This window comes from Theropithecus gelada, chromosome 1, assembly GCF_003255815.1.
Source record: "Theropithecus gelada isolate Dixy chromosome 1, Tgel_1.0, whole genome shotgun sequence".
NCBI classification, from domain to species: Eukaryota; Metazoa; Chordata; class Mammalia; order Primates; family Cercopithecidae; genus Theropithecus; species Theropithecus gelada.
In genome coordinates this window covers 87421006-87440289 of record NC_037668.1, presented here as the reverse complement: position 1 = coordinate 87440289, position 19284 = coordinate 87421006, and the positions used below count along the sequence as shown (strand labels likewise).

The 19284-nt window shown below is 39.1% G+C and overlaps 2 protein-coding genes across 10 annotated transcripts in view; one reads left to right on the top strand and one right to left on the bottom strand.

Annotated features, from left to right (window-relative positions):
* FGGY (FGGY carbohydrate kinase domain containing) overlaps window positions 1-19284 on the bottom strand; it is a 439174-nt gene that overhangs the window by 121513 nt on the left and 298377 nt on the right. For all 8 annotated transcript variants that reach the window (XR_003116446.1, XM_025363985.1, XM_025363976.1 and 5 more), the window contains one exon: window positions 7631-7692. Coding sequence is in view for 7 of the 8 variants with exons in the window: in XM_025363985.1 (XP_025219770.1) it covers window positions 7631-7692 (62 nt within the window). In the remaining variant the exon portion in view is untranslated. The remainder of the gene's footprint in view (window positions 1-7630; window positions 7693-19284) is intronic.
* LOC112610633 (DPH3 homolog) lies at window positions 561-815 on the top strand. 2 transcript variants are annotated; one of them, XM_025364017.1, is made up of 2 exons: window positions 567-670; window positions 746-815. In XM_025364017.1, exons 1-2 carry the CDS (start codon window positions 567-569, stop codon window positions 813-815), a joined length of 174 nt encoding a protein of 57 aa, XP_025219802.1. The 2 variants fall into 2 exon arrangements, with proteins under 2 accessions (XP_025219796.1, XP_025219802.1); XM_025364011.1 differs by having other exon boundaries at window positions 561-815.

Genomic DNA, 19284 nt, shown 5'->3' with positions numbered 1-19284 from the left:
CCTTGGTCTTCTAAAGAAGACCCCAATGCCCCGAGCACTTTCTTTTATTTGCATGCAAAACAGAAGCCAAAGAAACGCATAATAATATCCAACTAATTTCTGTAAGAAATCTTTCTGAACTTAGAGCCATTAAGAATTTACTGATTATCTTTGCATACCACAGGGGATGAAAGGTGTTAATATTATCACACTGACTGCCCTAGCTCAGGGAAGGCTAAGTAAATATTCAGTGACAGACTCAATGCCCCAGTTGTCAGAATGAGGGTCCAAGGTTTAAAAAGCCATAAAGGCAAAAAGGGGACTCCGAATACAAAATAGCAGAATGGAAAGAGAGAAAAATTTTTAGAAGTGAAGTCTGAGAGCTCCCAATAATCCTCATTTCCTCATCTACAATTAAATGAGATAATATACGTGAAACTATTATCACTAAGCACAGTGCCAAACATATGCAAATTCTTAATAAATGTTCTTGTCGATGCCAAGCCCAGGCCAGCTCCGGTGAAGTTAGACTCTCGAGCTGGTCTCGGACTGCCAGGGCATGACCCCTTCGGTGACCCCCACTGACCATGGCAGTGTTTCATGACGAGGTGGAAATAGAGGACTTCCAACACGATGAGGACTCAGAGACATATTTCTATCCCTGCCCATGTGGAGATAACTTCTCCATCACCAAGGAAGATTTGGAGAATGGGGACGACGTGTCAATGTGTCCTAGCTGCTCTCTCATTATAAAAGGGATTTATGACAAAGATCCGTTTGTGTGTGCAGAAACAGTCCCAGCCCCTTTAGCCAACATAGAACTAGTTAAATGCTGAAGAAGCCTTCAGGAATCCAAATCCTGAACAGTTGGAAATGAGCCCAGATAGAAATATCAAATGCAAAGCTACTGGCTTCACAGAGACAACCATTTGTGATTTGCTGCTCTGTGAGAGTGTGGATTCTTTCCATCGCTGCTGATTTCATCTTCAGGAAGCAAGTCCATAACACGACATATCTGGATTTTGTGCTTAGAACCTTAAATTGGAAGCATTCTTAATGATCCATCTAAATTTAAAAGAAGATAATTTCAAAACAGTAAAAAAAAAAAAAAAAAAAAAAAAGTTCTTGTCCTCCTTTTCCCCTTTCTTTGCTTGAGGGGGATTTGCACAGCCTTTAATGGGAAGCTTTAAATATATCTGAAATTCGCGATATAGAGGACTAGTGAATTTTAAGAAATTGGTATTTAGTGGGATTATGGGAATTACCAAAGCAAAATAAGTTTGAGGAATAAATCAGATCAAGAAAAATTAGCTGTCCTCAGAGCAATAACAGAAAAATTCAGTGAAGGTAGGAAAAAAGAAAGGTTGAGGAAAAAATGTGCACCAGCACAACAAAGACAATCTTAAGGAGTTTGAAACCAATGTTCTATATCTCCTTATTTATCTACAATTTTCCTTAGAGTATTTATCAGTGGCTGGCTATATATGTATATATGTATATGTATATAGTATGCATATTTGCATGTATGTACTGCATGTATATATGTGTATGTGTGTGTATATTTTTATGAAAGGAAAGACTTTGTTTGCTTGGTTCATTCACGTATCATAAATGCTCAAAAGATAATCAGACAGATGAACCAGAGACCCTGGATTTTAACTTTTGCTTTGCTGCCAACCTTGAATCTAGCACTTGTGGATTATGCCAAAATGTTCTCTAAACCCTGTCGTCACCAGAACCTAATTCAGAGACACTGTTAATTAAGAACCTCTAAGAGAATCAAGTTTAGAGGAAAAGAGTCAAAATTTATGATTGACATAAGGTGATCTCTGCTAAAGACTGAAATATCTGCAAATTTGGCCCCACATAAAGAGAAACTTTGGTTACCAGTTACATGTACAGGCACATCTAGTTCTTGTTTACTTAATTTATAAGCTTGCAAAACACTTCTCTTCAGAGATGGGGCCTAAGAGGATTATTGTAAATCAAGAGTATAAAATACTCAATCTGTTTATCAACACTTGTTTCCACAGTTTCAAACAGGATTTGCTGACCCTAAGCTCTGAGATAGGGGTGAACTGCATTGCTGTTTTCAGAAAGTCCCAAGTTACAGCAAAAGAGACACAGCGTTCTTGATTCAGAAGGATTTGTCCTCCCTTCAAAACAGCTAACTTCATTTTAAGAACAGCTATGCCTGTTTCTAAGACCTGAAGTATAAACGGTCCCATAGTTTTAGAATATTGTACTCATAGATCTAATAAGATACAGATGCACTTTCCTTTGTAAGACAATAAAAGAAAAGTGGAAGGAAACAGAACTGACATTTACTGAATACCTACTAAGTATCTGGGCTGGTCATAAAAGAGTCATCAAAATATAGACAGAAATGAAGTCAAGAGCATAGCTGAGATCATCTTGGAAGAGATGGCAAAGAGAGAAGAGGGCCAGGAAGCTAGCTATGATAAACATTAATGTTAATGGTCAAGAAAAAAACCTCTAAACTCAAGAAAAGCAGGTTAGGAAGGAGGAATCAGAGATGTAGGAAGAAAACAGAGGGGGTGATAGAAAGTCAAGGAAAGAGAATGTTAAAAGGAGGAAAAAGTGATCAATGATGTCCCATGCTGCTGAGAACTCAAGAAAGGGGAATTAAAAAACATCCTATGGACTTAGCAAAATAGAGGTCACTGATAAGCTTAATATGAAATGTTTCTGAGGGCTGATGGTGACAGAATTCAAACTGGAGCGGGCAAGGAAGGAGTAGAAGGTGGGGAAGTAGAGACCAAGAGTATAGGCGATACTTTGGAGAAACTCCACTCTAAACAGAAGGACAAATACAGGGAAGTAGCTGGAAGTGGCTATGAAGTTATGCGAAAAGAGGTGGGATTTAAATCTAGTTCTGACTCCACCACTGAATTCTATAAGTTGCTGCTTCTGAACCACCCTATACTGTTGTTTCTCTGAGTCTGCATGCTAATCCATAAATTCTTCCTTCTTTTTATTATGATTTGCAATAGAAGCTACTCAAATGAAGTTCATCTATAGAAGAAAGTTCTGGAAGTTTTGAGTATGTCATTGCAAAACCAAATATTCACTAAGTTTGTGTTACACACTAAAATGTTCACATATAGACATTCCAGTGACCTGCTTTCATCCTATTAATGACTGTAAAATGAAGGAAGTAGGGTAGTAGAATTGTAATTTACAGATGAAGAATCTAGTAGTCATTGAGACATTCAGGGTAGAACAGGTACAAGAACCCAAGGCCTCTAATTCCCAGTCCCTGTCCTTGCTATTCCTCCATGCTTTCCATAAGAAGGCAGGCAGGGTATGAATGACTGACGTCTGCAGCTTGAACCCAGATCAGCCACCACCAAAACTTCCTCCTCTTACAATCATTAGTAGTAATAATAGTAGTTGACATGGTTTCGCTGTGTCCCCACGAAATCTCATCTTGAATTGTAGTTCCCATAATCCCCATGTGTTATGGGAGGTACCTGGTGGGAGGCAACTGAATTATGGGGGTGGTTACCCTCATGCTGTTCTTGTGATAGTGACTTCTCACGAGATCTGATGGTTTCATAAGGGGCTTTTCCTCCTTTTGCTCAGCACTTCTCTCTTTTGCTGCCATGTGAAGAAGGATGTGTTTGTTTCCCTTTCCACCATGATTATAAGTTTCCTGATGCCTCCCCAGCCCAAAGAACTGAGTCAATTAAACCGCTTTCCTTTATAAATTACCTAGTCTAAGGTATTTCTTCACAGCAGTGCAAGAATGGACTAATAGAGTAGTAGTGGTCATCATCATTGTCATAATTCAGTTTACAAAGCCCCGTCAAATATATTACCTCTTCTAAACTCAAAATAAATCCTGAGAGGTGTCTCCGGCTGATTCTCCATTACTATCCTATGTTACAATGAGGAAAATGGGTTTCACACAATGATACACGTTGGAGCTGAGATTTGAATCCAGGTCTCCAAACTATAAATCTAGTGTTATTTTCTTTGGCTTAGTGGTTTATAAATGCTTAATCCCTTTAAGAAAATATTGACTGTTAGGGCCCCCTTCACAGAAATACACGCAGAATTATGTAATCAGCAAAACAATACATAATTTCAAGAGGTTCATTGATGATCTGAAATTAGGAATCCCTTTTCTAGGTTATATGGTCTCTATGCCAACTAATATGCTAGTTGATAGGGTTATGTGACATAATCCCTCTCAACGGTAATTGTAATTAATGATTAATTGCAAGGGCAATGTAACTAAAGACTCCTAAAAGGGAATGCCTATGAAGCTTTTCTCAAACTCCTTGTCAAGATCAGTCCTCCTTTTCTACACACCCTGATAACGCACTACTTATATTTTAGTACAGTATGCATTTATTCTGCTCTGTGTAGGTGTGCTGATCCTATCAGAATGTAAGTCACTTAGTGGAATGGAAATGTCTAATATACTAACTACAACCATCATTTATTTATTCATTTTTTATTATACTTTAAGTTCTAGGGGACATGTGCACAACGTGCAGGTTTGTTACATATATATACATGTGCCATGTTGGTGTGCTGCACCCATTAACTCATCATTTACATTAGGTATTTCTCCTAATGCTATCCCTCTCCCATTCCCTCACCCCACGACAGGCCCCGGTGTGTGATGTTCCCCAACAATTACTTTTATCATTACCATTTTTTAGTTGAACACCTATTACAGCTTGACTCTTAATCATCACTCTGTGTCACTCACTATTCTAATTCATTTAATTTTCTCAACAACTTCATGAAATGTTTACTATTATTCCCTTTACAGTGAGGTACTAAGGCACAGAGGTTAAGTAAATAGCCCAGACACACAAAGTGAATAAGGGGCAAAGCTGAGGCAAAGGCAATTTGGCTTCAGAGTCTATTAGCGGCCACCTTAGACTATCTCTCTTTTGTCCTGTGCTAGCTACCTGGGTTTCTCTGATAATTCTATAAAAAGTATCTTACTTTACTTAAACTGCCTGACAACTAAGCATTATCAGCATGAAAATTCATTCATTTATTATTTTTTTAAAGTTTTTATTTCAAAATAATTTCAGATTTACACAAGTTACAAAAATGGTAGACAGAGTTCGCTTTTACTCATCACCTAAGAAATTACCATAAATAACAATACTATTAATCTCTATTTGAATTTCAGCAGTTTTCCTCCACCAATGTCCTTTTTCTGGTCCAGAGTTGAATCCATGATTATATATTGCTTATAGCTGTGGTACCTCCCTAAGTCTCCTCCAATCTAGGACAGTTCTTCAGTATTTAGGTTTCTTAATTTTCCTTTGGAGCAAACTGGCTAATAGCTTTGTGGGATGTCAATCGAGGTTTGCCTGATGCTTCCCATGTTTACACTGAGTTTAATCATTTTGGGCAAGAACATGGCAGAAATGATGTTGTATCCTTATTGGTGCATCACAAAAGGAGATACGTGACATCACAACATGTTATTGCTGGTGTTGTTAACTTTCGTCACTTGGGTAAGGTGGTGTCTGCCATACTTAGATACTACTGGAAAGTTATTATTTTCCTCTTCATCTTAATTAGTATCTTGTGCTGAAATCCTCTGGGTTTATGAAAATATCCTGCTTCCCACTTTTACTCACTAATTTTAGCATCCATTTATAATTCTTGCCTACAACATTTATCGGTGTAGTGTTTACCTAATGATGATTTTCTATTTCCATGATTTCTTCTACATTTATTAATTGTAAGGCTACTGTCCTGACAGTGAAGAGGAAGACCTGTCATTTCTTCCTCGTTTATTTCCTTCTTCAGTAATTTACTTATGGAGTTATTTACTTATGGAATTATTTTATGCTATTACTGTTTATTTTATCCTAAATAGGCCACTGAGAGATTCTTAAAGCTGGTTCCAATGTACTTTAACAATCCCTTGTTGAGTAACTTCTTTCTTTCTGGCACCATAATTTTACTGCCCCAGCACAGACTCAGCCATCTTTCTAAGAAGTCCTGATTATTTTCATTGGAGAAATGGGAGGGAGAATGGTACTTAGAATCCAGTACCTGTGAGCTAGGTACACACATTGCTACTATTGGGCCATTGCTTCCAGGCCATCTCAGCAGACAGAGCTAGGGAGCATATGCATGTATATTCACGCATGAATATACGTATCTATATTTACTTATATTTATATCCAGCTGTGTGTGTGTGTGTATATATATATGTGTGTGTGTGTGTGTGTGTATATATATATTTATAAAATCGTAAGTTGATACTGAAACCGTAAGGTTCATTCTAACCTTTTCCTTTTCCCATTTGTGAGGAACCTGGCTCTCATTATCCACAATATATTGATTTCTTCGCTCAACTGTAGCATACACATAAAGAGTTGTCACTATAGCTAACATATATACCTATGAAAAACAAATTTACCAATTAGAATATAATATTTATGGACGGTTATTTTTTTCTTTAGCCATATGGCATATAGTTAAAATATTATTTCCCAAAGTTACTTAGGTTCTGTTCTTTTCTTTTCCCAACCCCGTTTGTAATACAGGAGTTTCAGTTTTTACTGTGTGCATTTCATTTTGCCCACGCCAGCATACACACATATCCTGGCTATCTATCTATCATCTATTTATCGGGGTATCAGGGACATGAGGCATCACAATGATTCTAAGAGTTATAGTTATATAAAAAGGTATACTCAGAGAAGTGTCATTTCTTCCTACTACCATGGTCCCATTCCCACATTCTTTCTACCCTATTCCTATCTACCCCCTGTAGGTAACTAATCTTATTATTTTCTGGTTTAAACTTCCGGTTTTTTTTTTTTTTTTTTTTTTTTTTTGAGATAGAGTCTCACTTATTGCCCAGGCTGGAGTGCAATGGCGCAATCTCTGCTCACTGCAACCTCCAACTCCTGGGTTTGAGCAATTCTCCTGCCTCAACCTCCCGAGCCGCTGGATTATAGCCACATACCACCACGTCCAGCTAACTATTGTATTTTTAGTAGAGATGGGGTTTCACCATGTTGGCCAGGCTGGTCTGGAACTCTGACCTCATGATCTGCCTGCCTCGGCCTCCCAAGGTGCTAGGATTACAGGAGTGAGTCACCGCGCCTAGCCACTTCCTGTATGTCTTTTGCAAAAATGAATAGATACACATTTATTTTCTTATGTCTTTCTTTTCACATGAAAGGGAGTATATTGTAAATACTTTTTTGCACTTGGCTTGCTTCAAAATATTCTAGAAATCACTCCGTATCAGTTATTATCTTCAGTTTTACAGATGAAGAGACAGGCATAAAGAGGTTAAGTAACTAGCTTAAGGTCCTATATCTATTAAGGAGTAAGGCTGGGATGTGAAACTAAGAAGTTTTGACTCCAGAATCCATGGTCCTCCTTGTACATCAGAGTTTCTTATCCACAGTCCCTGGGTATATCCTTGGGGAATCTCTAGGTTCTCTAAGTTCTCTTACATCATTTAAAGAATTAATACATGGACCTTCTGGATCATCCAGATGACTATCTTTCAAGCACTAAAGGCATTTTCATTGTCCGTAGGACCTGAAAATCACCCAACTGCCCAACATAAATGCTCTCAATGCAGTCACACAAGGAAAACTTTAGATGGAACAGAGACAGCAGTTACCTGGCTGTGGCCTTTACTTGTAGTTCTGGAAAAGCAGCATGGCCTTCTACCATGTGGTCTATCTGAAAAATAAGAGATATGGGTCAATTTTATAGCTTCTCTAATTTATGTAGAAGATAGAAAAATTTATATTAAAATGAGTATGTTTCTTTCAACTCTTTGTCCATACGGGATCCAAGAACATTAAAATGCCAATGTAGCAAGAGTGCCTCAACTAAAAGAAATTTAGCTTTGATTAACCTAGTGCTAGCCTCTTAAATACATAAAACAAAGAAGTTTAGAGAGAAGAGCAAAAGGAAATGAAATTCCCAAGGCTAAACTGGTAGCAGTAAGTTAGCATCAGGTCCAAGAATGAGTAGTAAGGAAGAAAGGGTAACTTATGTCAAATGGTGGGGGGTCTGAGTGTTAAAAGCACTAATCTTTTCTGGATCACATCATTTCCCCTTCTTGATCCAGGCTGTCACCCCTGGGCAATGTCAAACTTCGAATTACTCACTATGTCTTACTAATGGAGAAGCTGAATGAAAGAGACTATGACGAGGGTTTTTGAAAAAACCCTCATTAAAAAAATTTTTTTTTGAAACCCTCAGTTAAAAAAAAATGAGATGCCCCAGAGCTGTCAGGAGAAACTCTCCTGACTGAACAATCGTCACATGGGAAACACAGCTCTCCAACGACAGAAATGTCTGAGCTCTGCAGACAATCATCCTCTCATTTGAAATCCCAGGTCTAGGATCTTATTCCTTAATCCACTTGGTGGCTGTAAACAAAATAGCACAAAATACGTATCAGGGACAGAAATGTTTCTCCATGCAGTTACTCTGCTTGCCATAACACACCCAAGCAACACTGTGCTTGAGTTCCTGAACCTCATCTATGTATTTTCTGAATGTTTACTTGAGTTTCTAGGATGCTAAAACAACCATTCTGATAGATTTATTTTCATTCCAACTAGGAAAAGACTTGCTCTTTTGGCTGCACAGGGATAGGCTCTCTGAGCATGTTTCCTGAGAGCTAGGGCTGTGTAAAGAACAAGATAATTTGTTCAGGAGCCACAGAGGCCAGGGTTGGGTTCTGGCTCTGAATCTCACTAGCTGAGTGACTTTGTGCAAGTCACTAAACTGTTTTGAACCTCCATGGCCTCCTTTTAAACAGGATTTCTAGGAAGCTAAGTGGGTCTACTTGATATGGTTTGTCTATGTCCCTACCAAAATCTCATCTTGAATTGTAGCTCCCATAAATCTCACATGTTGTGGGAGGGACCCAGTGGGAGACAACTGAATCATGGGGGCAGTTTCCCCCATACTGTTCTTGTGGTAGTGAGTAAGTCTCATGAGATCTGATGGCTTTATAAGGGGTTTCCTCTTTCACTTGGCTCTCATTCTCTCTTGTCTGCCGCCATGTAAGACGTGCCTTTCACCTTCTGCCATGATTGTGAGGCCTCCCCGGCCACGTGGAACTATGAGTCCATTAAACCTCTTTTCTGCATAAATTACCCAGTCTCAGGTATGTCTTTATCAGCAGCATGAAAGCAGACTAATACACTACTATAGTGCCAACAGTAGTATAAATGATATCATGTGAAATATACTGACCCATTTCCCATACATCAGTACTAACTTAAGCACTGTACACACATTACTCTACTTCATTTATTCCTTACAGCACTCCTATGAGGAAGATACTATTCTTCATTATGGAGATGAGGAAACTGAGATCAAAGAGATTTAATATCTTGCCCAACATCACAGAGGTCTCAAACTGAGGTCTCTATATTTTAAGACCTTGTTCCTAATCACCATGTCATATTGTCTACTGAACTTCCAGGTATAAGTTGTTGAATATCACTGGTGCAGTTTTTGTGGAAATGTTTCAAAATGATATAAAAGACACGGGTCATTTCAATGAAAAAGAAAAAACAAACACGCAATTATTGAATATTTATCTCCTTCGGGTTCAACTCTGCATTACTGTGATGAAGCATATCCTCATCACACTCTGGATCCCCTGAGTTTGCAATCCATTGCGAGCACCAAGATAAACTCACTGGGAACAGTAATGGATAACTAAAGGCATTACTTGATTTGATGCTGATTTTTATGGGAAGTGCTTTAGGAGTTCAGAGAAGAGAGATTTACATGAGCTTCCAGGAGTAAGCTAGAACCTAGCATGTGTGGTGTAAGCATGAATGCAGTTATTTAGTATTTACTAAATGCCTAATGTGCTGCCAGGAACTGTGCACCTACGTTCTGGAGATACACTGAAAAATAAGAAATAGTTATGATGCATAGTAGCATAAAGTGAGAGATCAATCATTTGGCAATTATTATATGGTTGGAGTAGGCGAAGCCTCAGCTGAAAGGCCAAAAATAGGTAGAGTTTGGAGGAGTAAAGGGCTAGAGGCAAGGCACGACCGAAAGGAGGCTGGTTAGTAGAGACATGAAGATGGAAAGACATATATGATTTGAATGGTAAGGGACTGGTTTAGCCTCATGCTTGGACATCATGGGTGGTCAATAAAGGTTTGTGGAATAAATGTGGGATGAGTGAACCACAGGAAAAGCATAGATAGCACCATGTACTTCTCCTTGGTGGCACTTACCACACTTTGCATTTGTATCTATTTGTGCTGGGCATACATTGGTCATAGGATTACTGTATGTTAAATTACAGAATTAGTAAACTGGTGAAAATATGGATGAACAAAGAAGGAAAACGCAGACAGTGTGTCTTGAATGTCATAAGCGTTTATACTCTTATTAAAGGTCATAAAAATTATTCTGATTTGGAGAGAAAAATGATTAAAAGTTAAGAAAAATGTGGTAATGTATGAAGGACAGGGAGATGACTGGGCATGGAGAACAGGAAATGCAGACAAAGATCACAGGCTGTCAATGGGAATATAAGGCACAAATATTTTCTATCCTTGCTCTACTGTAGCATCTATCAAGTTGTTTTACAATCCTTGGTTATATGTCTGTCTCCTACCCTATACTCTGAGCTCTTTCAAAGCAAAAGCATCATTATTTTCCACTCCTCAGAATCAGAGCAATGCCTGACATCTGTAATAAATGAATGAATGAGCCATATTTTGTAACAATTAAAAACGCTGACCAAAATACAGGAAATAGTTCTCTGAAGACACTGGAAAGTGGCCAAAACCAGGTAGAAACTGGAAAGGAATAGACACAAGGAAGGAAAAAACAGTACCTTGTACATTTCCTGATTTTATACATTTTTGCCCATGGGTGGACCCCAGTCAGTGCCATGCAAGGTAACTAATACTTAGACAGAAATACACAGTCTTTCTGATTAAGAAATGAGAGGTTAGAGTTCAAGGCAAGCATAGTAGCTACAAAGTAAGTCGTGGAGGGGATATCAGAAAGAGAGAGCCATAGAAAGGGAATGCAACACTGTGCCTATAAATGCTACCCTAATTTCTGGATAATCACCCAAGTACATGTGCATGGAAACACCATAAGTAGTCCAACTAAGGGTAAAATAATGCAACAGAGATTTTAGGACATGTTCATCACAGGAGAGTAATGAAACTTGAAGTTTGAGTTCAGCCAAATAAACTGCCTGCTAAACCAAAAAATCAATACTCAAAAAAGAAATAGAAATAATACAATGTGTCTAGAATATATGAATCACAATGTCCAAATTATGACCCCAAATCATTGTACATATTGAGGAATAGGAAAATGTAATCCATACTTAAGAGAAAAGCCACTTAGTGAACACTAAATCTGAGGTGACACAGGTGTTAGAGGATAAGAATTTTAAAGTAGGTAATTTAACAATGCTTAAAGATGTAAAAGAAAATATTCTCATAGTTATTAAACAGAGAGGAAATAGCAAAGAAAGAAACTATTAAAAATGGAAATGTAATAGTATTGATTAAATACAATATCTGAAATAAATATATAGTAGATGGGCCTAAGAGCTGATTGGAGATGACAAACAAAAATGTCTGCAGTGAGAAGGAGACTTAGACTGGGAGACTTAGAGAGAAAGGAGAGAAAGAATATACATTGAAAAAATTAACACCCCGAGTCTCTCAGGTGCACGGGAGACAATAGCCAAAGGTACCATATATGTGGAACTGGAGTCACAGTAAGAGGGAAGAGAGTGAGGAGAAGAAACAAACAAAAAAATTTAAATGCTAAAAATTTCTCAAACTTGGTGAAAGGAATCAACTTACAAATTGAAGAAAGATGAATCCAAAGAAGACCACGCCATACCATAATGAAAGCCAAAGATTAAGAGAAAATTTGAAAGCAGCCAGAGGAAAAAAATGACATAGTATACAAAGGGGAAGAATGACAAAAATAATGGTTCACCTCTTATAATGTCAGAATACAAAATACTGACATTTTTAAGTGTTGATGGAAAAAAAAACCCCAGTAAACCAAGAATTCTATATTGAGCAAAAATATCTTTCAAGGGAGCATATAAAATAAATGCATTGAAAAAAATGAAGAGAATGCCTTTTGCCAGTTGACCTGCACTGTAAGACATGCTAAGACAAGTTCTTTAGGCTTGGGAAAAGATATCACCCGGAAACTTAAATTTTCAGAAAGAAAGGAATAGCAAAGAGATTATGTTTTATTTCTCAGAATTTCTTTAAAACATTTATGTCTCTTTGACATGGACTAAACTGTGTTCACCTCAAATTCATATATTGAAGCCTCAGCCCCCAATGTGACTGTATTTAGAGATAGGGCTTTTATGGTGGTGATTAAGCTTAAATAGGTCGTAACAGTGGGGCCTTAGTCTGATATAACTGGTATTCTTATAAGAAAAGGAAGGAATATAATCATTTTCTCTTCATATACACATACTGAGAAAAGGCCATGTGAGGTCACAGAAGGCAGCCATCTACAAGGTACGAAGGGAGCCCTCACCAGAAACTGCATTTGTCAGTACCTTGATCACAGACTTTTAGCCTCCAAAATTGTAAGGAAATAAATGTCTGTTGTTTAAGCCACCCAGCCTGTGGTATTTTGTTATGGTAGTCAGTAGACTACTGTGGTAGCCAGAGTAGACTAATACATTGTTTAAAGCAAACAATATGACAACTATTCATATCAACCCAACTATTTCATTGTTGGGTTTATAGCATATGTAGATATCACACACAAAACCTCAGCCTATAGAGCTGGGATAGGAGTGGTAAGTAGAACTATACAGTTGAAGAGTATTTATACCTTTCATGAAGTATCACAATATGCATTCAAAGTAGGCTGAAAAGTTTAGGATATTTATTATAATTACTAAAGCAACCATTAAAAAATAAAGCAAAAAGATGTGTAAAAACCCAAGACACCAATAGATAACTTAAAATTTGAATTCTTAAAATTGAAAAATAGTCATTTAATCCAAAAGAACTCAGGAAGGAAAGACAGAAGTGATGACAGAAAACAAGTAACAAAATGAAAGATCTAAATCAAATCGTATTTATCCTTATGTAAAGTATCTAAACAATCCAAGTAAAATTCAGAGATCACAAAACTGAAAAGCAAGACTCAACTATATGCTGTGTACAAAAAATACACTTTACATAGACCAGGATAAGAACAGTGCCATAGGTGGTTTGCCCAACAGTGCTAGGAGTGGAAGAAGGAAGGAAAGGGAAGGGGAAGGGGTAGGGGAAGGGGTAGGGGAAGGGGAAGGGGTAGGGGAAGGGGTAGGGGTAGGGGAAACAGTTACTACCATCAGAAAACATAGTAATTCTTGACTCCTTCCTCCCTCTGACTCCATAACATTGAACCCACCTTCACCCATTGATAGCAATGCTACCATCCTCAAGCCTTGGTCTCTCTCTTTTTTGCACACTTCACACTTAATCCATCAGGGTGTGAAGGTCAAGGTCAAGGTTTGAAGGTGGCTCTACCTTCAAAATATATCCAAAATCTAACCATTCTTTACCAGCTCCATGCCATCATCCTCCTCACTCAGCTGGCTTACTACAATACCCTCTTTCTGACTTCTATGCTTCTCTCCCTCTGCTTCCACTCCACAGTTAACAATCAACACAGTAGGCAGCAGTAAGAATGATTCTTTGAAAACCTGTCATATCACATCACTCCTCCGCTCATTATTCTCCAATGGTTTGCATTTCACTCAGGGTAAAAACTATTACTGTGGCCAATAATGTAGACCCTATCACCTCTCTGAATGTGTTCCCTGCAACTCTCATTTTGGTTCACTCTGCCCTACCCATTGTGACCTTCTTGCTATTCCCATAACACCCCATGCAAGCAACCCTCTCAGAATCTTTACACTGGTTGTTCCCTTGACCTGGTATATTCTTCCCCTAGGTTTCAAAATAGCTAAATTCTTTCCTTTCATCATTCTTTGTTCAACTGTCACATCAGTGAGGTCTACTCTGACCACACTGTTTAAAACTACAACCTTCCCATCTGAACTCACAAGCTTCCTCCTCTATTTGCCTTAATAACTTATACCATAAAGTGGAATTTATTTATTTGCTATGTATTATCTGTCTCCTCCTGTTAGAATGTAAGCTTGAGAAGGGTACAGGAGTCTTGGTGGAGTGCAGGAGGGTGCAGAAGAGGTTGTTTTACTCACTGCTACTTTCTCACTCAGAACAGTACCTTAAACATAGTAAGCACTCTGTAAATAATGGCTGTATAAATAAACATCACTCTAAAGAATTCAGACTTTATTATAATGAAAACTGAAGAGCTATCACAAGTGACAGACTCATAACTGTGTTTCAGAAAGACTTTTATAGCTACAATGCAAGAGAGGGATTAGAGGGGGAAAGATTAGAGGCAAGAAGCCAATTAGGAAGTTGTGCAGCAATCCAGGTGGGCATACAAAAAATAAGCAAAAGCCAGGGCAGGAGAAGGGAACAGGGAGGCATTTGTTTTTGCAGAGTTAGTCTTTGTATCCACGAAGTCATTCTAATTAGCAGATGTGAAATGCTGGGGACACACCTACATCTGTACATAGATCCTGTCAATGCTAATTGACCTTTGGCTATTGTCTCCCATGCCCCTGAAAGACTCAAAGTGTTAATTTTTTTCAATGTATATTCTCATCCATATTTTCTCTCTCTCTTTCTCTGATTCTCCCAGTCTATGTCTCATTCTCACTGCAGACACTTTTGTTTGTCATCTCCAATCAGTTCTTAGGTCCATCTACTATATATTTATTTCGGATATTGTATTTAATTTATTGTATTTAATTATTTTGTCCCATGGCCTTACAAAGCTTGCCAACTGTATTTGTTTCAAGACACTTAAAAGAGAATGCCATGTTAAGTGACAACAGTTGATTCTCAAGGGAGTCTACAAGAAGACTGAAAGAAAAACTCAGAAATGCACCGCCACAAAAGTCAGATTCAGTTTTGGAAAGATCTTGGGCCTCTGGTGGCCAACTTGGGTTTGCACTGTAGCTCTCCTACTTATAACTGTCAGATTTTGATCAAATTACCTTGCCATTCTCAGCCTATTTCTTCATCAGTAAAACTAATACAACAACACTGACCATATACACATACTGTGAAGATCAGATGAAATACCAAATCCTAATGGGCCCAAAAGTATTTAGTAGATAATAGGTATTCAGTATTAACCTCTATTTTTCCAATAGGCTTAGCAATTGTACCATCTATTTTTATGTCCTACAATAAATTATAATGATCAGTTCTGTATCCAATTTTCTTATTTGATGATGAACGACTAGAGTGACTACATTCTTGGCTGGCCCAGTGGAATCACTCAGGAAATCTCTGTAACGTGATGGAAGGAGTGAATGAATGAAGGGATGAAATCATTATCTCCATAACCTGTACTACACTGTGCACACTGCAAGTCATTCATACACCCATTTATAGCAGAATGCCTTCCATAGGTGACCTCCTGAGGCTAGTCCCAGTCTTGGCAATGACGCAGGAGGCAGATAGACACTCACAATGTACACATCCTAAAATCCCAAGAGCACATAGTAACTTGTTGCATTGTGACCTTGTGACTCAATCCAAGTCCAATTGTTCCAGAAAGCCAGTGCCACCATAGCAGTGGCTTAGGAACTTGTCTTAGCCTTCCTTACCTAATGCCATCCCCCAAAAAAATGACTCCATGTGAGACAAAGAAGAGCACTTGGAAAGGGTGATGGCCAAGGTCCAGTTGGAAATAAGCTTTGGTATCTGGATGTAGGAACTGCACGGGGTCAGAGTTCTGTGGACAAAGTCTGTGGAAAACGCAATGCTTTTTCGCATAACTATTCTGAAGAGAATATCGGCAAGCATGAGACAAGCCTTGATGTGTGATGAAACTAAAATCAATCATCCTTAGGAAGGGAGCATGTGCTTTTCTAAGAGGTAAATATCAAAAGATCCTGTCCTATTTCTTTTCCTTCATCCTGAGGATAACAAGAGGAAGATTTTTTTAAAAATACAAATCCATTCACATACTTAGAATGAAATCCTTGCTTTGTAATGGAAGATCTGCATTTAATTGCAAAAATGAGATAAAATATCTTTTTTTCAAATCTATGGTTTTTAATATATTTTTCATTTATTTTCCTTTTTTCTCTTGCTTCCTCCCCTTTATTTTCCTTTTTTTCTCTTTTCTCACTTCACATCTCTTATGCTTTAGGTGGTGTATTTATGACTGTGTGGCATTGTTGAAACCATGGACAATGTACTACTGGAGCAGACACCTTCAGATGTGGCTTATTAGAGAAGATGTGCATATGCAACAAGGAATAACAATGATGCAACTTTCTCTTATCATGTCCTATGTGACAATGATGTATTTTAAAACCAGGGATTGGAATTTACAAGAGAATAAACAAGAATTAGTAAATGGTAAGGAAAGGTGAATAGTAAATAAACCATATTAAAAGGCCATCGATGGTGGGTGAGGAGACTCTCCAGGCTGTGATTGCTACCGTTAGTCACTTAACTATAAAATACAGATAATGACTGTATCTATAGGTATAGTCATAGGACTTTTCAGAGTATTAATTAGATAATACACGAAAAGTTCTTGGAATTCAGATCAGAAACAAGCCTTCAAAATAACATTAGACACTGTATTTATGAATATCATTCAAAGTTTAACGGAATTATGTGTATAAATCCCTCTCACAAAAAAACACTCAGTAAGCTACAATTATTACAATTAATATTACCATCATTATAAAATTTTTAAATCTGTGTTATAACTAACATCTCTCTCTCTTTGCATGTCCTCTTTGGACTGATAATGGACAATGCAATTTGCTCTTGATTCAAATTTTGCTCCATTGTGCTAGATTTTGGATTTCCTAAGATTTCACTCTCTGTAACCTATGAGTCAATCAAGCTGCATGCCTATGTCCAATGAAACTATGCATGTAGAGTTTCCCAAAATGGAGCTCCAAATGCAGTTTGACAGGTTGATAGTGCAATACTAATGAAACAGATAAAAGCGAACAATTCCCATGACTCCTGTCAAAAGCCACAGTGGAATATTATGAAGATTTGTTAGTAATAGCAAAGAGGTCCCATTTTTAATTAAAATTCAGGCTTATGAAATAGGTGTAACCAATTTTTGTGCACAAAGATATGTCATAACATTTGGGATAAAATGGCTTATGTTCATAGCAATAGGGAAAATATTTCTGACTGATAGAGATGTTTGATGTGTGTATCAAGTCTCTGAAAACCTACTGATGGATAGGTTCATGAATAATGCATTCTGCACAAAGAATTGGTTTACTGGATCATTACCCTTACTAGAAAAAGCTTCTGGATTGTGTTGTCTATGAGTTCAGAGTCTCCTACAGGTGATTAGACTATGATGTGAGGTTTAAAAGAGTTATATTTCAGTCATGGGTCCTCAATGTGTGACAAAAAGGGAAATAATATTTAACTTAAAAGTTGTCCAGGAAGACCCGGGTGCCGGGGGTGCCAAAATGACTGACTAGAAGCAGCAGTGATCAGAGGCTCCCATCAAAAAGAACCATACCCCGTTCTCTACTAAAAACACAAAAAATTAGCTGATCATGGTGACAGGCGCCTGTAGTCCCAGCTACTCGGGAGGCTGAGGCAGGAGAATGGCGTGAACCTGGGAGGTGCAGCTTGCAGTAAGCAGAGATCATGCCACTACACTCCAGCCTGGGCAACAGAGTGAGACTCCGTCTCAAAAAAAAGAACCATAACAGCGTGCAAATCCTGCACCAGCAACTAAGGTATCCAGGTTCTGTCATCAGAACTGACTAGGTGGCTGGTGTGACCCATGGAGAAGAAGGAAGAGCCGTGTGGTGTGGTGGCCCACCTGAAAGCCACACGGGGCAGGAGAGCCCTCACTCCCCATCCAAGGGAGGCAGTTAGTGTGCTCTTCAGCCTGGGAAACCGTGCTTTTTCCACGGAAATGTGCAACCTATGGATTGGAAGATCCCACTCATGAGCCCATGTCACCAGGGCCTAGGGTTCCCAACCATGGAGCTGCGCTGATTCTCATCAACCACTCAGCTAGAATCTGCTTAAGCCTGTTGAGCTCCCGAGGGGCAGCCAGCACCACAGCTGCGGCTACCTGCTGTCTAAGCCATTTGACCTCCTTGAAAGAGGGGTGGCAGCCAACACTGGAACTTAAAGTTGCCTAACACACTAAGTTCCCAGGATGGGGGAAGGGCAGCAGCCATCTCTATAGCTCCAGGCCATGCTTTTCCCCTGCTGGAGCCAAGGAAGCTGAATGGCTTGGTCCCAAGAGGTATTCCCCACAGCCTAACACACCAGCTGTGGCAAACTGCAGCCAGAGTGCCTCTTCGGGCCTCATCCTGATCCATCCCTCCTCACTGGGTGGGGTTTCCCTGCAGGAACTCCAACAACTCCAGCTAGGGGCTCAGGGACCCAACTCAGATCTCCCTGGGCCTGAGCCCCTAGGCAGGGAGGGGGCCACAGTCTCCACAGACCAGCAGACTGTCTTTCCTCCTGATAGTTCTGAGGAATCTGGGCAGCCCAGACAAGTGGCTCCCCGACAGTGAAAGCTCACCCCCTCCACCAAGGGACAAAGTACTTTGTTAAATGGGTCCTGCTCCCCATGCCAACCACTGAGTGAGACACTTCAACGAGGACTGTCAGACACCCTATACAGAAGCATTCCTACTGGCATCCGGTCAGTGCCTCTCAAGGTCAGAGATCCCAGAGGAAGGAGCAGACACCCATCTTTGCCCTTTCTCCAGCCTCCCTGACTGACATTTCCAAGAGTGGGAACAAATCATATGAATAGGGCCTGAAGGGAACCCTCAGCAAACCATGGAAGCTCTACAGAAGAGGGACCTGACCACTGAAAGAAAAGCAAACAAACAGAAAGCAACAACAGCATCAATGAAAAAAAAGTCCCCACAAAAACCCCATCCAAGGGTCAGCAGCCTCAAAGATTGAAACTAGACAAACTCATGAAGATGAGAAAGAATCAACAAAAAAACACTGAAAACCCAAAAGGCCAGAGTGCCACTTCTCCAAATGATCACAACACCTCTCCAACAAGGGCACAGAACTGGACAGAGGATGAGATGGACAAGCTGACAGAAGTAGGCTTCAGACAGTGCGTAATAACAAACTCCACTGAGCTAAAGGAGCATGTTCTAACCCAATGCAAAGAAGCTAAGAACCTTGACAAAAGGTTACAGGA

Coding starts and splice junctions, on each gene's coding strand:
- LOC112610633 (XM_025364011.1), top strand. CDS start 567: ATGGCAGTGTTTCATGACGAGGTGGAAATAGAGGACTTCCAACACGAT.